Source organism: Rhinolophus sinicus, linkage group LG01 (genome assembly GCF_036562045.2).
Source record: "Rhinolophus sinicus isolate RSC01 linkage group LG01, ASM3656204v1, whole genome shotgun sequence".
Classification (NCBI taxonomy): Eukaryota; Metazoa; Chordata; class Mammalia; order Chiroptera; family Rhinolophidae; genus Rhinolophus; species Rhinolophus sinicus.
The window spans coordinates 177,238,912-177,261,167 of record NC_133751.1 but is presented as its reverse complement, the minus strand read 5'-3'; the positions used below and the strand labels follow the sequence as shown (position 1 = coordinate 177,261,167).

At 37.0% G+C, this 22,256-nt stretch overlaps 1 protein-coding gene across 2 annotated transcripts in view; it reads right to left on the bottom strand.

Annotated features, from left to right (window-relative positions):
• Positions 1-1,351: 1,351 nt before the first annotated feature.
• The window catches only part of PLCL1 (phospholipase C like 1 (inactive)), a 301,184-nt gene continuing 280,279 nt past the window's right edge, over positions 1,352-22,256 (bottom strand). The window contains exon 6 of one of the 2 annotated variants that reach the window (XM_019750756.2): positions 1,352-3,074. In XM_019750756.2, the coding sequence (XP_019606315.2) occupies positions 2,892-3,074 (183 nt within the window). In that variant the 3' untranslated portion in view covers positions 1,352-2,891. The remainder of the gene's footprint in view (positions 3,075-22,256) is intronic. The other variant, XR_012498547.1, reaches the window with a different exon arrangement.

Sequence of the window (22,256 nt, the reverse complement as noted above, 5' to 3'; positions counted from 1 at the left end):
GCACGTATGTATAAACTCTAAACAGTGTCTGAAGGGGTATAAATCTAAATGTTAATAAGGGGTGATTTTTATTATATTATACATTTCTCTATTTTTGCATTTTTATATTAATTATTAATATTTTATTATCAGAAAAATATGATAAAGTTCTTTTCAATTGTGGTTACAAAGAAAAGAGTTAATAGTTTAGTTTAAAATTTTGAGAACTAAATTACAAATCAAAAGAACTGAATAAATATTCTTGCACATAAAATCAGAGAGACCAGAATTAAAAGTCAGTTCTTCCATTTAGCATGTCAGTGGCCTTGGGCTTTCTCACCTATAAAATGTCAGTAATAATACCTTCCATCTCTGCCTCGAATCCCCTTGGTAATGTAAAAATTAATAAACAAAAATAGAATTTATATTTACCACACTACCTTCCTAGAATCACCAAAAGCTAAGTGTAGAAGGGTGCTTTTTCTAATGCAGTTCAAGTCCTGACAGGAGACAGACATAGAATGTAATAATGTAAAATGTTTTTGATTGTTTGCTTATTTGTTTGTTTGTTTGTTTTGTTACTGCATCCAGAGGCCAGACCATCATAAGGATCTTCTCCCTTGCAACTTCTCCACTCCCAGCATCTAAAGCTGCTCTGCCCCACACTTTGCTCCTTAACTAGCAATGGTACCCAGTGCAATGGAGCAGAGAATGGCTGACCATCCATTGCCAGAAGAAGTAGCACTCGATGAGGAGAAATCCATATCATGTTGTCAAGAGTATTTGGGTAGGTCCTAAGTATTGGGTGGAGCTCCAGGACAAATGGAATAAACTAGGAAATCCACTTTCAAGGATTAGATTTAACCTTCAAGTAAATAAATAAATATTTTTTGAGAATTTGGCACCCTTCATTTTCTCTCCCCTGCTGTCTGTATAACTAGTAAAGGCATTTATCCAAATGGAATTCAGGGAGCTGAAGAGGTCCACAGGTAAAACCAAGCAAATGGCTTGTGTAAGGTGGGTTTTGTTTCTGTTTATATCACCTCATTTTCATCACCAGGGGCTTAGATACATGCATTCCACTATTCCTTCTACCATGTAGGTTAAGTATGATAGAGTAGAAAAAATTTTTTTCAGGTTATTGTTATACCATTGGAAACCTACCTTGAGATGAGCTCAGGTACCTCCCCAAATACCTGGTTAATTTCTCCCCAACTACCCGGTTAATTAGATTGATTTCACCTTAATCCAAGGAGAATTTTCATCACATCTGGTTCATGGACATACAGTCCCCCTTTGAGATATTTTTGATATAATAACCCATTTGCATCATCATACCTTTTCCAATCACAATAAAAGAGAAGAATAAAAGTGTTGTTTCATATCTTTACTCATTCAGTAATGTGCAACATGAACATAATAGTGTTAAGAAGTCAGAAATAACTTAACACGATAGCTATAGAAGAAGTTTGTTTATATTTGCAAAATTTCAACAATTATCTTCCCTAGGTTCCCCCAAATTAGCATATTTGTTAATCAAATTAATTAAGAAGCTTTTCAAAATAAAAGCAATGTTTTAAATAAATATATTTTCATAACCATAGAACATTTCGTTCTGTTGGAGGTAACAAACATATTACACTCAAGTACTTTATGAAAATATTAGGGCAAAAATTATCTAGTTGCAGTTATAAATGTACCCTAATTAGTCATTTGCTTCTTTTTTGTGTTTTTATGCATTAAAATTATGTCATAGGCATTTTATAATCATTAGTTTTTAAATCATTATGAAGATGTTATCTGACTCACAGAATTTATGTCAGTTCAACATGACATGATATTGTTTAAACAATGAGTTTAAATTTAAATTTAGTACTCTAAATTAAATGCTATCAAAGCCAAGACCCTCTAGCTACTCAGGTCTGCTATAGAAAATGAATGCTAAACTCCCAATTTGGAAGACTGTAACCTTCCTACAAATCTCAACCTTGAAATTTCGTAACTGAATAATATTGTCACATCAAAGTCCTAATTACAAAAGAGCTTTTACTGTGTTTCAGAGTACCGCATAGGTGGGTATAAATTTACTCATGATCAGCTTTTCCACTGACATCATATCTGTTTAGTAAAACTACAGAAAACTTTCTAAAAATTGATTTTATTTAATAAATCTTTTAAAGAGTTTCCTTTCTGAAGAAATGACTGCCGATCTTTCCAGAAGCTCTGATTATTTCTTTACCTTTCATTCACTTTTTTTTCTACTGTGATTGTTAGGAATTTTTCTAACCTATATTTAATCTATCAAAACATCTATGCATTGGTAAATTTGGCTTCCTTCAGCAATAAGCTATGTTAACATCTCTAAATTAATGACAAAAGTAGAGAGATAAAGTTAAACACAGCCACAGGTTATAGTGAGTGATCTTTAGAATTTTACATTAACAAATTTTTCCCAAAATGATACAGTAATAACTTACTAAATGAATAATGCTACACAAAATAGATTTGAACCGGATCTCAACCTATCTCTCTCTGTCTCTTTCTCTTTCTCTCTCTCTCTCTCTCTCTCTCTCTCTCTCTCTCTCTCTGTCTCTGTCTCTCTTTCTTTCTCTGAGATACACACAAACACACACATACACACACACACATACGCGCACACACACACACTTCCACCCACATCCATACATGGGTGTGTACACACACCTCAGAATTGAACACACTGCTACTAAACATTTTAACTTAGATAAATTAACTATGTGAAAATACTGACATTGTGAAAATATCTGCATATGTCCAACATCCAATGAAGGGCATCATTTTGTGAATGTCTAAAGACCTTAAAGAAAGAAAACCAGAAAGAACACAGTCTTTGACAGGAAGGACGGTGAACGCGTCGGTACCAGTCCGTCAGGTCACAGCTTCCCGTTCTCCTCACCACTCTCCTTCTCCTCTATGGCTTCCAGGCTGCGCTTGCTCTTGGTCTCGGCACTACTGCTGGCAGCCTTGCTAAGTCCACAAGACAAGCACGCCAGCTGGATCTGCTTCATGTTTTCTAGAGCTTCATTCTTTGCATTCTTCAACAGATCTCCTTGGCCCTACAAACAGGTAGAAACATACACCAAAGAAGAAAGTTATGGACCAAACACATCCTGAGTGACTATTGCTCAGTCAGGAAACAGACCCAGACCTGAGAACTCAGTTTTCCAGGATTTAGCCCGAAGTTCTTTTCTAGCATTATTGAGGGTCTTTGTGCTTTGGGCCTTCCCGATCGGCTCTGTGGTTGACGGCAGCCCCTTGCGATTCCTGTAGTGGAGAACAACCTCAGGGGAACTTGTCCTCTGAATGTGCCAAGGACAGCCAGCCCTTCCATCACCAAGGTCTGATACTTTGCACACCGCTGCAACTCCTGTCCCATCCAGGCCTAGCATTCCTAGGCTTGGGAAGAAACAAGGAAAGAAACTGCCTTTAAGAACTAAAAATTAAATCAGCCCCTCAGTGCACAAGAGCTCAAAAAGCAAAACATCTTCTGTAAAGTAAATGATATATCTTTATGATTGGTTAACTTGTTTTTGTAGATATTGGTTTATCCTTGCAATCTGCCTTTTAATATATTATTAGTTACCTACATTCCTTCTGTCTATCTATCATTCTTAGGACCACATTCCCTTCTGGCTGATGGAGAAAGAGAGGCTCCAGAGGCTCAGCATGTCAATCAAAACAAAAAGCAAACAAGGATCGCAGCAAATCATCAGCTGTCAGTTACATCAGGGCCTGAGAAAGATCTTTTCCCTTTCTTTTTATTTCTTATTTTAGTTCATCCTTATAATGTTCAAGTGCACACACTGGCCCAGGGGCCTGAAGATCTAAGTGTGGGGAAGCCAGAACATATTTCCACAGTGTACAGACTCCTTTCCATTCTCACAGCAATGCCTGAGAGTGTGACCCAGAAACTGTGAAGGACAATGTGGGAGGATATGGAGGTGACACTGATTGCTGGAGAGTTCCTCTACAAAGCAGAGAACCAGAGAAAGGATAGGTCACCTATTTTATGCAAGGTACTTCATGAGACACTGTTTTATCACTTTAATTTGATGAATGTTTTTTTCTATAGGGTGTATGAGGAACCTTGTATTTACAAAATGCCTTGGAATATTGAATTTGTCAAAAGCTATACAGACTTACTTACCAATTCTAGTATAATAGTTAAATCCTTCTAATAATTGCCTTTCACTAAATGGATAAATAAGTAGGCTTTGCCTAATATTTTTGTTAAAGTACACTGAATCCAATTACCTCAATCATGGAATGGGATTTTAGAAGTAGACTTGGAAGTTGTATAGTCTACCTTATGAAGAGAAAAGAAGCTGAGCCTGATGAGGTTAAACAACTGACCCAACATCACAGCTAGTCAGTGACTGAGCTGGGCCAGAAGTCCAGGCCTTCTGCCTTGGGGGGGGGGGGAAGGGGGGCAGTGCCCTATTCCACACACCATGTTTATAATTTAGACTAAACTAAAGACTAGAGAACAAATGCTCTGTCAAATAAAGATAGGTTTTCTAAGGGAAAAAATAGTCACTACACCAGCAGAATTTGGGGAGTCAGTTCTTAACAGTGTAGACATAATGAGTCCCCCCTGGAGACTGAAAAACGAAGTCACATCCGCTTTGAAAAATGCAATTCTTAAGTAATAATAATAATACAACATATGAAGTTATTCCAGGCAGGCATTCTTCTTTGTGCTTTACATAGACATTCATTCATTCACTTGTCACAGCATCCCTATGAGATTGGCACTTTTCTTATTCTCAGTTTATGGATGAAGAAAAAACTTAAGGTGCAATGCAGTCACCTTTCCCAGAGTCATGTAGCTGGTAAGTGGTAGAACGGGGTTTAAGTCAAGGCCAGCTGTTGGCTCCAGAGTCTGCAGGCTTTAACCAGGATATGGCATCTCTTCCAGGCAAATTGTGCTCTCCCTACAAAGCACATTAAAGCCGCCTATTCACTGTGAGCCACAGAAACAATACAGATAAGAAAATCATTACCCTTGGGGCACAGTCTGACAGAACTTAGAAATGGAATCTAGAGAGTCAGGAAGACAGGGTACGCCAAGAACAGGGACAAAAGTCAGAGCATCTTCGTTTTGCTTCCAACTCCAACCATTTCTTCCAGGGCCATTTTCTCGTCTGTAAAAATGAAAATAGCCTTCTGCCTTCCTCATAAGTTCTAAAGATTAAATAAAATATGTTGAAAAGCTGTTTGTGATTGAAATAATCACTAATAAACTATGCCATGAGGTGATATGAAAAGCAGTTAACATAGTCTACTATTATAATAAATACATTTATATTGTGCATATTTTAATATAAATTTTATTAACTTGTTTAAAACGCATCTACGAGAGAGTCTGTTTTACAAAGACATGTGCATTTACCAATGGAAAGATTCCCTTGAAAAACCAAACTGTATTAATAAAGATATTATACCCACACACATTTTCAGAGTATTACTTTTAAAATCTCTCTTTTCTTTTAATTTCGAAATTTTCATCAAGCATTTTAAAAGCATGAACAAAAGCAAAATTGGCATCTTCTCTCATTGCAAGAAAACAGCAAAACATGCAGAAATATGAAGCTTGATACTACTAATGCAGAATGTTCTCACATCCTTTTCTTGCAGCAGGTTATAAAACATATCTAATTAATCAGTCAGAATGTCATCTCATCAGTCTGAGAGGTGGCATCCAGGCCTAAGTGGCAGGCGGTGCCAGTTCTGGTAAATAGAACTCAGTCTCTCTAGGAAACAATGGCCAATTGCAGAAAACAGTTTGTGCCGGTGCATAAAACACAACTACATCATGTCCTGATAACCAGGAGACAACATGTCCAGACTGAACGATATAGGCAGAAAAAAAAAAACAGAAAAAGAAATTAAACTGTTTACTAACAGAAAAATAAAATAAATGAAAGACTAAGTTATGAGGAGTTCACATTGAAACACTTACGTAAAAATTTTGTTTTCTATTTTTTTAAGTAGGAGGAATAGAGGTCAGCTTTCTGTTCTGTGGTTCAAGGAATCAACTCCTTGAGTCCTCCTGATTAAGGTACCAGAAAAGACTCATTCTAGGAAAAAACTGCAGCGAGGACGAAGTTTATTGCTAACAATCCCCATCCTGGCATTCATTTTTGGTGCTGATTTTTTCCCATTTTATGTGCACTGATTTCTTTCTCCTGACCGATGAGCATCCCTTTCTCTGTTAATACTTCTCAAATGCCTAAGTAGCCAGCTTACCCCCTATCTCCTCCCTCAAAACATTACTGCCCTGTGTATCATTTCTTACAAGGCGTATTAAGTATTCAGATCAGCTAAGCCATTTGAAGGTATTGGTGTGTAGTCAGCATTTAAGTAGTATTGTAACAGGACATTTCTAAAAAATATGCTCAAAAATTCTCAAATGGATGTCTTGGGAGAGGAGGAGAAAGGAAAGAAACCCAGGAGACTAATTTTACTTGGTGGTATATAAATTGAAACATGTCTTGGATGCTAAAATAAGTCTGAGATTGTTATGGCCTGGAATGTAAAACTAATGTACAGTTTGATCATTGAAAACTCAACCTGGAAGGAATGTCAAGCTACTGCCGAAGTTTCAGTATTCTAGCAATCTCATGGGAATTTGTAGTTTCTCTCCGCTGTGACTAGGGATGCTTCAGGGGGGAAAAAATGAGAAAGACTGTTTTAACCTGGAGGAAAGTAAGAGTAACAGAGAGCATCTCAGGTAGACTGACGCTGATGGAACAACAAGACAATCAAAATCTCAAGAGCAATGGGCCGTCAATTCAGCCTCCACAGGTATTTGGCTTCTGAATATACAAGTCCTTGGAAATCCCAACACATTTGAAAAGTAACCCTTGGAATTATAGGAAACCATAGAGAGATCACTATAGCTATTTTAAATGTAAAATATAGTGATGATTAATGATTTTTTTAAAAAGAGACATTAGGCATTCATAATCAAATCCTTTAATCCAACTTCATTAAATTGCAATTATAATACGTTACCTAGAAATCAAGAAATATCTGATACAATTTAAATTGTTGTACCATACCACCAGAATTTTTACTACTACTGCTAATTTTATTCCTGAAAATAAAATAATATCACACTAAACAGAAGTTAGCATTTTTTGAACACTTATTATACTAAGTGCAAACAAATTTGCACACATTACCTCATTATATCATAATCATAAAAGGGCCTGGAATCTAAATGTAAGTTATTATTAATTATATATTTGTAAGTTATCTATTAGTAATATATTTTATTATCTATCAAAAGACATTAAGGATCTGTGTTATTCCTGTTCTTGCTAAGAAATGTAGTTTTTCCCACTGTTTGAAAATAGTTTGGGCTACAATCTGACAGAGTAACTTATAAAAGCTAGCCATGCCTCCTTTATATCCATTTTTTCCCACGAACTGCACTATCCCTTGTGATACCAGTGCACAAAAGAGCCGGAGAACATCATAACTAGTGTCCTTGTCATATGTGAAGGAAATGCGTGGGTTGTCTCAGAGTACACCACAAACATTTAAAGAAGCTAATTGAGACTCTGGGAATGCAGAGACCCATACATGCACACGTACACAACAACACATATAAACAAATGCAACTCTGTCTCCAAGTGGACTTGTGTGGGTATTTTTCAGCACACACTCAATGGCAGACTGATTCCCCTGATATTCTTTCCATGTGAGAGTCCACACCCACAGCTAGATTATACTGCAGGAAAATCTGGCACAGACAACATGGTAGAACTAGCAGCTCTTTATTTGTTCTAGCTAGTATTTAGTGGACAAGATTTTACTGTGGTGGGCTGTGTACTACTATCATCTTACTAGTTCAAAAATCACGCTTTGGGGAATTATCTAAAGAGGTTAAATATTTTGTATTATCTAAAGAGGTTAAATATTTTGTTCTGAAGAGATAGAAATAACAATTACTATGTCTTTCATTTGAGAAATTAAAATAGCTGATCAAAAAACGTGTTGATGTCATGATACATGTATTTCTCTTGGTGTTACATTTCTGTAATATTGGGTAAAGCTATGCAAAGGTGATTCAGAATTCTTGCTCTTCAGAAAGAAAGCTTAGCCATCTAGGAAATGTATACAAGATGTTAACAAGAGTTACAGGGCACAAAGGTGTAGCCATTAGGGAATTATGTACAAAATAGCTTAACTGCACAAAAATAAAAGTTTTTATTGCTTCTAATTATCAACACTCAGATTTATTTGTATTCAAAATCTTAGCAATGAAATATTTCAACTGCATTCTACTCATCACTTAAAAAGTTGAATTTTTAGGGGCAGCTGGTTAGCTCAGTTGGTTAGAGCGCAGTGCTCTGAACAAGGCTGCCAGTTTGATCCCCACATGGGCCACTGTGAAATGTGCCCTCCACAACTAAATTGAAACAACTACTTGACTTGGAGAGGATGGGTCCTGGAAAAACACACTTAAATTTAAAAAGTTAAAAAAGAAAAAGTTGAAATTTTACTCTATAAACACTCAAGAATTATGGACAAAAAATTGTAGAATAGTTCTGGTCTAAGACTGTTGGCTTAATGGAGCTTTTTATGTTACTCTTCTGAAACTTTGAACTCAAAACAAATTAAACACTGCTTTTCAAAACTTTATTACATAATGCAATTACATTATTTTATTTTTATAGGAACAGAAAGGGAATTATATTGGACATGTTCATCTGAGCCATTAGATTTTATAATTTTATATAAAGTTCAGTTTTTTAAATTAGTTTTGTGACTGATACCTTTTAGTATTAGTCATAAACTCAATTAATCAAATGTTTCTGAAGACCTTGGAAACAGAACTGAAATAAGTCTTTTTAGTACTTGAAAATCTAGTTCTGAAGGAAGAGTAATTTATAAAGTGTACAAGATATTTCAAAGAAATTTTAAGAGTAATGTAATACCAAAGAGAAAACAACATTGCAAAATAATGCAGAATCACATAACCATACAAAAGCCTATAAAAACTATGAAGTCATACTCTGTTAAAATTCAACAGAATGAAAATTATATTTGAAAGTTAAATTTGAAAACAAGTTTTACAGACCTGGCAAATAAGACTTTTTCTGTTCACATTGCTTTCTCAAATAACATCCTGCATTGTTACCATATCTTTCTCATCAAAAAAATCTTTACTAACTTGAATGTTGAAGGAATAAAGAACCCTATTCACTTCACAATGGTAAATAAGTGTGTCTTAAGTAGAAAACCTTTGTATTAACCATGTTCTTAAAAAAGTTTTTAATATAGTTTTTAATTTTTGTGACCTTGTACATATATAGAATACTACACATAAAGTAGTTTAACATTTAAATACTACTCACTAATAATATAATTATATTACATTAATAAAATAAAAGATAAAAATCATATTATCTTTTCAATAGATAAATAAAAATAAGTTGAAAAATTTCAACATCCTTTTGTGATAAAAGCTCTCAACAAATTAAGTATAAAAGGAGTGTGCCTCGACATAATACAGAGCATGTATGAGAAGTCCACAGGTAACATACTCAATGGTGAAAAGTTGAAAGCTTTTCCTCTAAGATCAGGAACAAGGCAAGGGTGTTCACTCACTTTCTTCCTATTCAATAGGAAGTCCTAGCCAGAGCAATTAGGCAAGAAAAATAAATAAAAGGAATCCAAATCAGAAAGGAAGAAGTAACTCTCTGATTGTAGATGACCTGATTTTATATATGAAAATCCCTAAAGACTCCACACACACACGCACACACACACAACTGTTAAAACTAAAAATGAATTCAGTAAAGTTGTAGGATACAAAATCAACATACAAATATCAGTTGTGTTTCTATACACTAACAATAAACTACAGAAAAAGAAATTTTAAAATTTTATTAAAAATAACATAAACAAAAATAAAGTATTTAGGAATAAATTTAATCAAGTAGGTAAACAATCTGTACACTGAAAACTATAAGACATTAATGAAAGAAATTAAAGACGACACAAATAAATGGAATGACATCTCATGTTCATGGATCAGAAGAATTAATATTATTAAAATGTCCATACTACTGTAAGGCATCTATAGAGTCAATGGAATCCCTGTCAAAATTCCAATGACATTTTTTGCAGAAGAGAAAATTAGTCCTAAGTTCATGTGGAACCATACACACAAAATAACCAAAGCAATCCTGAGAAAAATAGACAAAACTGGAGGAATCACACTCCCTGATTTCAAACCATATTATAAAGCTACAATAATCAAAACAATATGCCACTGGCATAAAAAACAGACACACAGACAAATGGAACAGAACTGAGAGAAAGCCTTGTAATAAACCCATGCATATAAAATTAACTATTTGACAAGGAAGTCAAAAACACTCAGTGAAGAAAAGATAGTCTTTTCAATAAATGGTGCTGAGAAAACTGAACATTCACATACAAAAGAATAAAATTGGACCCCTATAGACCACTCACAAAAATTATCTCAAAATAGATTAAAGACTTAAATGTAAGACCTGAAATTATATTATAAAACTCCTAGCAAAAAACATAGGGTAAAAGCTCCTTGACATTGATCTTGGCAATGATTTTTTTGGATATGACACCAAAAGCACAAGCAACACAAGCAAAAATAAATAAATGGGACTACGTAAAACTAAAAAAGCTTCTTCAGAGCGAAAGAAACAATCAACAGCAAAAGATGAAAAGGCAATCTACAGAATGGGAGAAAATATTTGCAAACCATATATCTGATAAGAGGTTAATATCTAAAATGTACGAGAAATTCAATATATATGTATAACAACTCAAAATACATAACAACTCAACAGCAAAACCATCATCATCATCATCATCATCATCATCATCATCATCATCTGATTTTTAAAAATGGGCAGAGACCTGAATAGACATTTTTCCAAAGAAGACATACTAATGGCCAACAGGTATGTGAAAAGGTGCTCAATTTGTATCAATACTCATCAGGAAAATGCAAATCAAAACCACAATGAGATATCAAACCACCATACCTGTCAGGATCGCTATTACCAAAAAGACAAGAGATAACAAGCACTGGCGAAAATGTGGAGAAAAGGGAGGAAAGGGAACCCTTGTACATTGTTGGTGGGAATGTACATTGGTGCTGCCACTATGTAAAACATATGGAGGTTCCTCAAAGAATTAAAAGTAGAACTACTGTGTGATCCAGCAATTCCATTTATAGGTATATATTCAAAAGAAATGAAATCGGGATTTTGAAGACATATCTACACCCCCCATGTTCACTACAGTGTTATTTACAAAATGGAAACAATCTGAGTGTTTATCAAATATATATATATATATATATAATATATATTTATATATAATTTACATATATAATTTATCAAATATATATGTATATCTATATATAATTGGTTTAAAAACCCTTTGATAGAATGCCATGAATGTCCCAGACAAAAATACTACTGTTGTACTGATATTGATATCTGATTTTTGCCTTCAATGTGGCAAACTTCAGAGTTTGGGAGAATGTAATCATTTTAATCTGAACCAAAATTTTGGACAACTGAAATACAAAAGCAATGGTAGAAGATTCATGTGTGGAAGAAATGTGGAAAAGATCATTGGTTTTCATTTCAAAGGTATCATCATAAGCCCTAATAGATCAGCTTATGATCTATCGAAAAAAGAAGATTTTAAAAGTATGAAATTCATTACAGGCACCAGCTGAACATTTCAAAGGATACTATTAATGTGAGGACTCATCAGTTAGTTCTCAGGTCCCTGGGATACGGAATCTCCTTGCTGTGCCCAGGAGCCCCCAATCACCCCCCATGGAAATTGGCTGCCCAAGATGGCAGCACAAACAAGCTGAGGAGCAGAACTGGAGCCAGGGTTGTTGAAGAAATATATCTGATTCTAAGGAGTCCACATTTCTCTCACATATTAGGTTGCTGCAAAAATAATTGCAGTTTAAAAGGTTAAAAATTGCAAAAAAACGCAATTACTTTTGCACCAACCTAATAATAACAAATTGGTTTAGAGGCTTTGAATTGTAACCATATTGTTATTCTACAGGTGAATTTACAGTGTCAGATTATCTGGGTTCAAATTCTGGATCCACCACCATTGTCAATCTCCATTGTCAGATTATCTGGGTTCAAATTCTGGATCCACCACCTCTTAGCTGTTTGACCTTGGGCAAGGTCATCTGGTAAATTAGTTTCCTCATCTATAAAATGGCTATGGTAATTGTACCCATCTCTAGGCTTATTGTGAGACTAATACAGATAATACATGTGAATCATTTGGAACAATGCCTAAGATATACTGCAACCTCTAATGATTGTTAGTTATGATTATTAATTTATAAAGAGATAATTAAAAGGTTTCAATAAATGCAATGTTTAATTATCAATAATGACAATGTTATGGATATCTATTGTACTTTACCTTATAAAATGTGAGGAAACAAAAAACACTTTGAAACTTAAAAAAGACAAGCTGGTGAAGTAGGGGGAATAGAGTAGGGGGAATAAAATTTCTCTGTTACTGAGAAAATAAATGTGGTATTGATCACCCATCAGTCCTATGAAAGACCCCATAATGTTTAAACAAAAAAAGAAATAATTGCATTGACATGGAAACTTTCTTCGCAGAACCCCAGAACGTCATCCTCCCTGCTCCACAAGCTTATTTTCTTATTTACATTTTAGAGGTTACAACATTGTTCAGTGTAAGATACCCAAATGGTGCTCACTATTAGAATAAAAAAATTTAAACAGCTGTTTCATTTAAGCCAGATGAGGAAGTAAAAATGAACTAAAATCATCTGTCACCAAAAGAAATGAATGGCAAACATTATCTTTTGTGACAGACCCGTTATATTTCTGAAAATCCCATAAGATAGTTGCCTGCAAGGGTGCTCTGGTTAAGGAGCCATCTGTGTGCTTTGGGCAAGTGACTGTGAGCCTAATCCACTTACAGAAAATGTCAACAAAATTGCTTTAACACCAGGGAGCTGAATAATAGAAAACCCCGAGCTAAACTTTAAAAATATGATTCAACTGCAGAAAGCTTTATGAATTTAGGTTTGTGCGATGATATCGGCATCCTGAAAATTCTCTTGCAGACATTTTGACAAAAGAACCTTCAATAAAACAATTGAAGTTTTATTGAAAAAGACATTCAATAAAACAATAAGAGTCACTGCCTGTTGTTCCCTCTGCTCTCTGCTTTTCCTTTCCCATTATTGTGATCATCTGCTTCTATGTCAACAGATCTAAGAAGAAAGGACAGAAGATTAATATCAACATTTAGCAAGGTGACAAAGGTATTAACTGCACTTCAAATGAAACTTTAGTAGTAGGTGGTCATTAGCACAAAAAACGAATACTGTTTAAAAATTCCAATATCTCAAATTAACTTTCCTTGGATAATAGACGACACTGAAATCTGTATTCATACTACTAACGTGAGTGCCACAAGCCAAACACAGAAGGAGCTTCCATAGAAATTTCTACTTAGCTAACTCATGTTATTCCTATTCCAAAAAGATCATACAACAGCTTGAAGGACGTAGGATGCTCCAAACCCCCAAACAGACAAAGGCTATAGAGACAGTTACTAATATTAGAAGGATATTTTTTAAATGCACGCTGATATTTGCTTGGTAAGGCTTTCTCTTAAGAAATTACTAATTACATTGCTTAAATTACTGGCTACTTGATCTATCCAAAAATAAATTAAATCTGCAAAAATGCCAGAATAAAAGTGTAGATGCAATAACAACTGTCCACGATTGGAATGAATTGATTACAGAATGCCTTCAAGCTGCTTAACCACCTCCACAGTGCTGAAAATTTCAACAAGCAAGTGGTTTTTTGTGACATCTGGTCCTGTGTTGCACAACTCCAGGAACAACATTCACACTGTCTTCTATGTGCTTTACATTCCCTGCAGCCTAATGACAGCCACACTGCATCTGGTGTAGAGGTGTCCTTTTACCAAGGACATTTATTCTCTGCAAAACCATCACGCTTTGAAATAGGCTGAAACTGTCCCCTTTAGCAGTGCATCATGATGTGTATAGGGCGAGCCCCTTCAATGGCCCTGTAGGCACCCATTCACGCTGGCAAGGGTTCTTAGTGCCATTTGCAGTGGCCAAATAACTATTAGCAAGGCATTGTCAAAGGGGCAGCTTTCCTGCACCCTCCATTTAATGGGTCATTATTTTATTAATGACAGTAAGGCAATTATCAAATGCAATACACTACTTCTTATTAATAGTTAAATCGAGGAGCAGTCATCTTGGCTCCCTCCACAAAGACTGTTTTCGAGGGTTTGTCATTAACGATGTATGCCCTAAATTTGGCAGGGCATTTGGTTAAACACCAGGATATTTGTCACTCCAAGGAAATGTCAAGACCTGTTTTTCTTAGTCTGAGACACGTTCAAGTTTCAGATCTCAAACTCAAGCCATCCACAACACCAAACTACTAGCAGCATATTTTCCTCCAACTTATTTTTTTAATTATGCTGCACAAAAGTTGAACTAATAGCATCTATAGTTCCCAATTGCTCATATTATGTCATGTGGGCTTCATCAACTTATCTATTCCATCTATCTATGTATATTTCCCCTAAATACCTCACTAGGCATATCATGAAAATAAAGACATTCTATATAACCACAGTACTATTATTAACCCAGTGAAATTAACATCCATTCAGCAATTTCATCAGATATGAAGTCCATATTAACTGCCCCAAATGTTCAAAACAGCTTTTTTTGAAAATCAAGAATCCAATCAGGTTCATACATTACTAGCCTCTTTGACAATAAGAGGCTATGAACCAGTTATGCGAAGTTAGCGTAAGAGCATGAGTGACAGAAGAGTCCGTGGGAAAACAGCACGCTCACTGCAGTTAAGTACCACTTCCTTGAAAGACATTCCACAGCTTCACTCCTGTCCACTTTGTGGATTATGCACCATTAAATCATGACATATACTTGTCAAAACATTTCTTCTGAATGTCAAATACCATCACTCCTACGTTCTTAATTTTAAATCAACTTTATAAATACATACGCCTGGAAAAATTCACCACACATTCACAAAATCCATTAGATTTTGTGAGTGTCATGCTGACACCTCCATAAATGCTCTTCCAATCCAGGCCTCAGAGTTCTACCCAGAATAGATGACTGTGAAAATCAAACTACCAGAAACTAGTGGGAGAGAACATTCATATTCAATTCCAATATTTTCAGTAGCTGATACTTTTTAGGCCTTAGAGATGCAGACCCCAAACCCACATTTTTATAGGAATTTAAATGATCACCATGAACTTCATTTGACAAGCCTTGTGTAATCTTGTCCATGGGCATAGATCTTCGCTAAGGAAATTAGTCCAGGCTGACCCTGGGCTGAGATGGCCCAGCTCTGTACTACAAGAGCCCACCTTCCTGGCCACAGCTGGTTGGACCGGGCATTCACACATGTCCCAGGATTGGCCAATCAGCAGCTGTCCAGTGAGCGCTGAGCTGTCCTCACTCCAAGCAATAATGCCAGTAATTAGTCAAACCAATCAGAGTGACTCTCAGAAAGTGAAATTCCCTGGGAATTTCAAAGAGACTTAGTCAGTGGCCAACAGAAAAAGGTGCCAGAAAAATGTACAGAGGAAATAAAGAGAAAGGAGGAGGCTGAGCCCCTTGAAGCCCACAACACTACAGTAAAAATCCACAATTCTTATTCCTGAGAGAGAGGAAAAGATAACACAGCCCCTTCCAGTCTGCTTGAATTGTCATGATCCTCCAGCCTAAGGTTCTGTGAGGCTGCCCATTCTGTGCCTTTAGGCCCACTCTGTTTCCTTTCTACCCAGGAAATGTGTTTCCTGCATTATCACATATAGCAGCACTTGAACAAGCCTGAATGAGTCCCTGTTCCCTGTAACTCAGGAAAATAAAAAAAAAAAGTTTACCTTAAATGAGAAATGACAAGCCTGTTACAATTTTAATCACACCATTTGATTCGTTGATAACCAAGGCAAAAAAGAACTTAAACCATGCTTTCATCCCAACCAAGGGCTTCTAAGTTTCTTGTAGAGAAAGCCAGCATCAGTCAAAATGAGAGAAAGGACAGGAGTTGTGGCTGATGTCTGCAGTGAGAAAAATGATTAACAAATGACGAATCAGTTGCATGACCTTGGGAATACTGCTAACTCCTGCTGGCTGCAGGTTCCTTCTCTATTAAACAAGAGGATAAAATGAGATGCTCCTTATGTTCACCTTATACACTGAAAGTCTATCGTTTACTAATTAGGGCTCAGTGTAAAACTGCTGTGCTGAAATTCATCATTTAATTATTTTAAATAAGAGAGACGGTCTAGTGGGAAAGAGATGAGGAAGCAGTTAAAGTGTTGTGCTAGAGAAAGACCAGGGCAATGTGGAGACAGACACATGGCTGAAACACCTAACCCCACTGAGGCTAGAGGGGCGGGAGAAGGAGCGAAGCCAGCTAGGCTGTCCTGAAGGCTTGGTACCTGAGCTACCAGATGAAGAGCCCCAGCGGCAGTGCGTAAACAAGGCCAGGACTCCCAGGGAGCAAGGGTACAAGACACGCCTTTGAAGGGACAGCAGAGTAACTGGTCAGTACGAGAGCACAACTGGTGCCACTGAGAAACTGGAAAAAGTTCAGTGTGGCCAGAGTAGCACATGGAAGATGAAGGTGGTGAGACACAAAGCTGGAGAGGAAAGCGATCACAAAAAGCTCCATAGGGGAAATTAAGAAGTTTGCAAGAGAAGCCATGGGAAACCTTGGAAAGGCTGTAAGCAGGCAGAATGGCCATGAGCAGACTTACCTTTAAAAAGGTCACCTTAGCTGCGAAGCTGCGGAAAGGGATGGGGGCATATGAGAAAGGAAAGATTTTTCACTGACTCAGGTGATAAATGAAGAGACCCAAGGCAATTGTGATGGGAATGAGACTTCTAGGGAGATATGTAGGAGGCTGACCTGGTAATAAATACTTGGTAACTGCGTAGAGCTGGAGATTTAGGGAAGAGGTCAAGGACAACTCCCAATATTCTTGCTTGGCCAACTCTGAGCTGTCATGCATTCAGTCAGGTAGGGACACCAGACGTGTCACTGGGGGTAGGCAGGAGATGAGCACAGTTTGAGACATGCTGACTTAGCTGTGGTTCATAGACGCCCCCCACCCCAAGCGTGAAGATGCCTGGTGGGTAGTTGAGAGGGAGGGGTGGCAAGTGGAGGTCATCTAGAGCTAAGGAGAGAGACAGGAACCAAAGATACACATTTGGGATTTGACAGCATAAAGAGGATAACAAAAACCATTTGCATGGACAGTGTGACCCAGAGAGAAAGGATGAAGTAAAAAGAGAAGAAAGCCTAGGCTAGAACCCTAAGGAGCACCAACATTTAATAGAAGAGAAGAGGAGGGAGGGAAACCTGCAGAAACTCCTGGGAAGAAAGAGCCAGAAGTGTAAGAGGAAGACCAGGAGAGGGTGGGTGGTGTCCCAGAAATCAAGGGAAGCAGTGATGCAGGGAGGGAGTGATCAGCCATGTAGAATGTTTCCAAGCAGTCAAATAACATAAAAGCTGGAAAGTGTTCACAAGATTTCCTGATGAGAGGGTGATGCGTGACCTTGGTGAGAACAATTTAATGGAGTGTCAGGGGAAGAAGACAAATGAAAGTTGGCTAAGGAGGGTGGGAGATAAGGAAGTGGATACAGTAAGTGTAAACAACCTGGTTAAGAAGTTTGGCTGCGTAGGCGGGGAGAGGTAGGAAGTAGGGTAGCTGGAGGGGAGCTGAAAGTCTTTTTTAAAAGCCCTTTTATATGAATAAACACAATTAGGCTGAACAATGAATTGTGAAAGAAAAAGACAAAATATAAAACGGAATAACTAAAAGGCTGTCCTTGGATTGATTGTTCTCGTTTGATTTTTCTAATATCTTAAAGATTTTTCTCCCTTCAGAGCCCTGTTTTTTGTATGAAGTCGGAAAGTTACTCGGCAATAAAAAACGGAAGGCATATTAATTTAAATATATAAGTAAATCTACCTAAATTTAAGAGTGAAAAAGCAGGGATTTCATGTGGCCCATGCATTTATGACGACCTTCAGAAAAATGAAGAATTTTCATACTGTCCACCAGATGGCTCCCCTGTTTGGGGCTTAACTAGGGAGTTCCTGTCTGTCCACAAATAGCTTGTGCTGCAATGGTTAGAAATGGCCTTCTAAACTCATTTATTTGGTTTATTCCTCTGCTTCCGTGTAGATTTGCACCTCAATCATTCTAAGTATGTAAAAGTGACTTTGAATAAATTCTGAAAACTTACAAGTTATGAAAAAACATTAATGTTTCACCAATGTATATAAAGAAGCATTTAAATTAGAAGTGAACACAATGTACACACATTTTCAGATGGAAAGTAACTTAGCAAAATCTGAAATAGGCATGCCTCTTCAAAGACAAAAAAATTTTTAAAAACTAGCTACTTGTTTTCATAATTTGGTGAAAGGAAAATAATGTTAACTAAAAAGTCCAATAAAGCTTATTTTATATAATAAAAAATAAATAGGTTAACATATCAATGCTTCTGTATATAAGGCAGTATCTTTATACCTACAATGTGAAAAATTTTAACATGCACAAACCAATCTAATATGTTGTACAGTTCTCAGGTTTAAGTGGTCTGTTGATAATTATAAGACATAAGAATATTTCCTCTACTTGATAGGGTTTGTTAGCATGATTTAGCATACAGAAAATGTTATCGCTATGCATTTATTAATATTCACAACAAGGAAGATATGTGAGTTGAAGGGCAATTTGAAACGTCTGCCCATAAATGGCTCCCTTTGCGCCCTCCCATCCTGCTGTGTCTGAAATGCCCACTAGAAATAAAAGGGGAGAGAGCAAAGGTCAGTTTTTCAACTAAGGGTATACAAAGGGACTAAGAACACGCTCTCACTCACGCACTCTACTAGCTACATCCAGCTTTCCTCACTTGCCAGTCTTCTTAGAAAACAGTTCTATCATTTTTTTAACTTGCTAATACTGCAGAATGAATGTTAGCACCTCAGATTTGGAATTGAAATGAAAGTGAGAGAGGAGCCAAGGTAGGGACGGCTCTTTCCAGGTAGCCCTGGCTGGAGGCAGCAGATCGTTTTACCTCTACTTTTTCCATCTTTCCTCATATTCTGAGAAACTTGAGGGACAAAAATGTATCCAAAAGATTAGCTACTGAGCAAAATCACTTCAGACAGCATGGATAACCATGGGATATTTGGAGAACTGCAAAGAAACACAGTGGCTGGAACAAGGGAGGTAAGTGGAAACTAATACAAGAAGAATGAACATGTCATTCAGGAAAATGAACTACTTAACAAGGTGAACAACTTCACTAGAGACAAATTAAAGGAATTGTATATATCTAGACAGAACTTTACAACCCTGTTACCCTAGAGGCCTGAGAAGCTATATTCCTCTCAGGAAAATATCTGTTTATCAATATTTGTTTATTCCAAATGCTGATGTTTGTTGTGCCGCTTAACTATAAATTTACATAATGTCTACTCAGAACAAACACTGAATAGTCTAACTATCTACTAGCAGGATCCCATGGGCCACTCTTCCTTACTCTTTAACTTTCCATATTTATGTGTTCAAACAGCGAGGATGACACCTGCCAGAGATGTTTCAGTATAGAGAGAAATCAATGGATCCTGGCGGCTGTCTCAGCTCCCTTCAAAGGATGACCTTTAGGAGTGGCAGCAAAAGCATATCCCTCACCAGGATGTATTATTTTTTAATCCTTAGCTTCAGGTTGCATTGTTTAATAAAGACTTCCACTAAAGTCAACTTCAAGCGTATTAATCCACCACAGCTGATTTCCTTCTTCTCTACCCACATATTATCATCTTCTTTTTCCTCTTGGACTTGGAAAAACAGAGATGGGCTGTACTGATGTGGAGATTAATTCTTTCAGCTGTGGCGAGTCCAAATGCTGCTACACTATTTTAAAGTAACAGTCTCCAACGCTCCTCATATTTATAAGCCACAGGGTATAGTCAGGGGTTTTTTTAATAAAGGGAAAAAAATATAGAAAAATCCCCAACTACTATAAATAAATTGCTCATAAGTACAAAAATGAACATTCAAAGAACGCAAAACCTTAATATTCATGTACTAAGAGGAAAGGAAATCTGTCTGGAGCTTAAAATCAAGTCCCATTCCTCACTGTGAAGAGCAGACTAAGATTTGTACTGTGGCCTGAAGTGGACTACGTTATCTCCTAGTCTCTAAGGAATTCACAGTTAAGAATTCTCTTATTTTACTTCATAATCTGGCATAACTCTGTAGCCCGGACAGTGTTCACCAAAGCAGCTTTCTGTAATAACGGACTCTTCTGTATCTCTGCTGTTCCGTATCATAGCCACAGCTACAAGTGGCTGCCGAGCACATGAAATATGACTAGTGGCAATGAGGAACTGAATAGATCGTTTTATTTAATTTTACTTATTTTTATTTCAATAGACATCTGTGGCTCTTGTTTTCCACATTGGACAGCACTGGCTAAACTATGGTGCTAATATTCAGCAATACAGTGAATTAAGTAAAATAATTTTGCTCTCTCTCTCCCCTCTTTCCTAACAATTCCTAACTTGTCACAATTACAATTTAATTAACTAATTGTGGCTTGCACTTTTTAACATCTTTATGTCCCTCAAGAACACATACTCCTGAGTAGAGTGGCTGCCTCTGGCATGTGCACAGCTGTCCCCCAACAGCTAGCACAGGGCCTCGCTCAAAAATGGGATCCAGAGTCTTTGCTGAATGAAAGAATGAATTGGGTCCCACTAAATACACATTCACTTCAACCTAGAATTGCCCAGGATCATTGCCATCCACCCCCAGCAAAATCTCATTTTCCCATTTTTTAATTCTGGCAAGGAATAGTCAACTCACCCCAAAACTAGTCCATCCTTTCATAACCAATATATATTCCGGCCGACCACCACCCCCCACTCAGGCCCTTTTTAACAAGAGCATTTTCTGAAAGGAAAAAAAACAAAACAAAGGGCTGACCATGATACTAATAGCAATTTCAAGGTCGACTAAAGTGATAACAAGTATATCTCGGGGAGGCAGGAGCCAGTGGAGTAATAACTGATATATTTGGTGGGAGATGGAAGCTGGTAGAATTCTTCTAATTACATCATTAAAGAGACTGTTCTATCTGCACACATCGAGAACAAATCATCCATTTCACATAAAAATGCATTCTAATTAAATTATAGTTTTCAGCCAGTGATCGATAGAAATTGGGGAGGGAGGGTTGCTAATAGGTTTTATGTTAGAAAACGCCTTCAACGTTAGCTTTGACTCTTTCTTTTCCTGAGTGACTGCTGTGGACTAAATGTTTGTGTTCCTCCAAAATTCGTATGTTGAAGCTTAATCCCCAATGTGATGGTATTCAGAGGTGAAACTTTTGGGAGGTGATTAGGTTTGGATGTGAGGTCATGCGGGTGTAGTCCCCATGATGGCATTGGTGCCCTTATAAATGGATAAAGAGAGTTGAGCTCACTATCTCTCTACCATGTGAGCAAACAAGGAAGAAGGTTCTCACCAGAACGTGACCCACTGACACCCTGTCTCGGCCATCCCAAACTCCAGAATTGTGAGAAATAAATGTTTGATGTTTAATCCACCGAGTCTATGGTATTCTTGTTAGAGCAGCCCAAACTAAGGCAGTCACTATTTCTAGGGCGGCCATAACAAAGTACAACCAACTGGGTAGATTCCACAACAGAAATTTATATTCTCACAGTTTTGTGGGCTAGAAGGCCAAGATCAAGGTGTGGGCAGGTTTGGTTTCCTCTGAGGCTTCTCTCCTTGGCTTGGAGATGATCATCGTCTCCAGTGTCTTCACATGCTCTTTCTTCTGTGTGTCTATGTTTAATCTCCTCTTCTTACAAGGACACCAGTCCTATTGGACACAGGCCCATCCTAATGACTTCATTTTAACGGCATTACCTCTTTGAAGACCCTATCTCCAAAACAATCACATTCCTAAATACTGGCGTGAGGATTTCAACATATGAATTTTGGTGAGGGAGACACAATCCAGCCCATAAATCACCCCTCTTTTAATGTTATAATCTGTATCTCAGGTTAACTTATGAACTATACCCAAC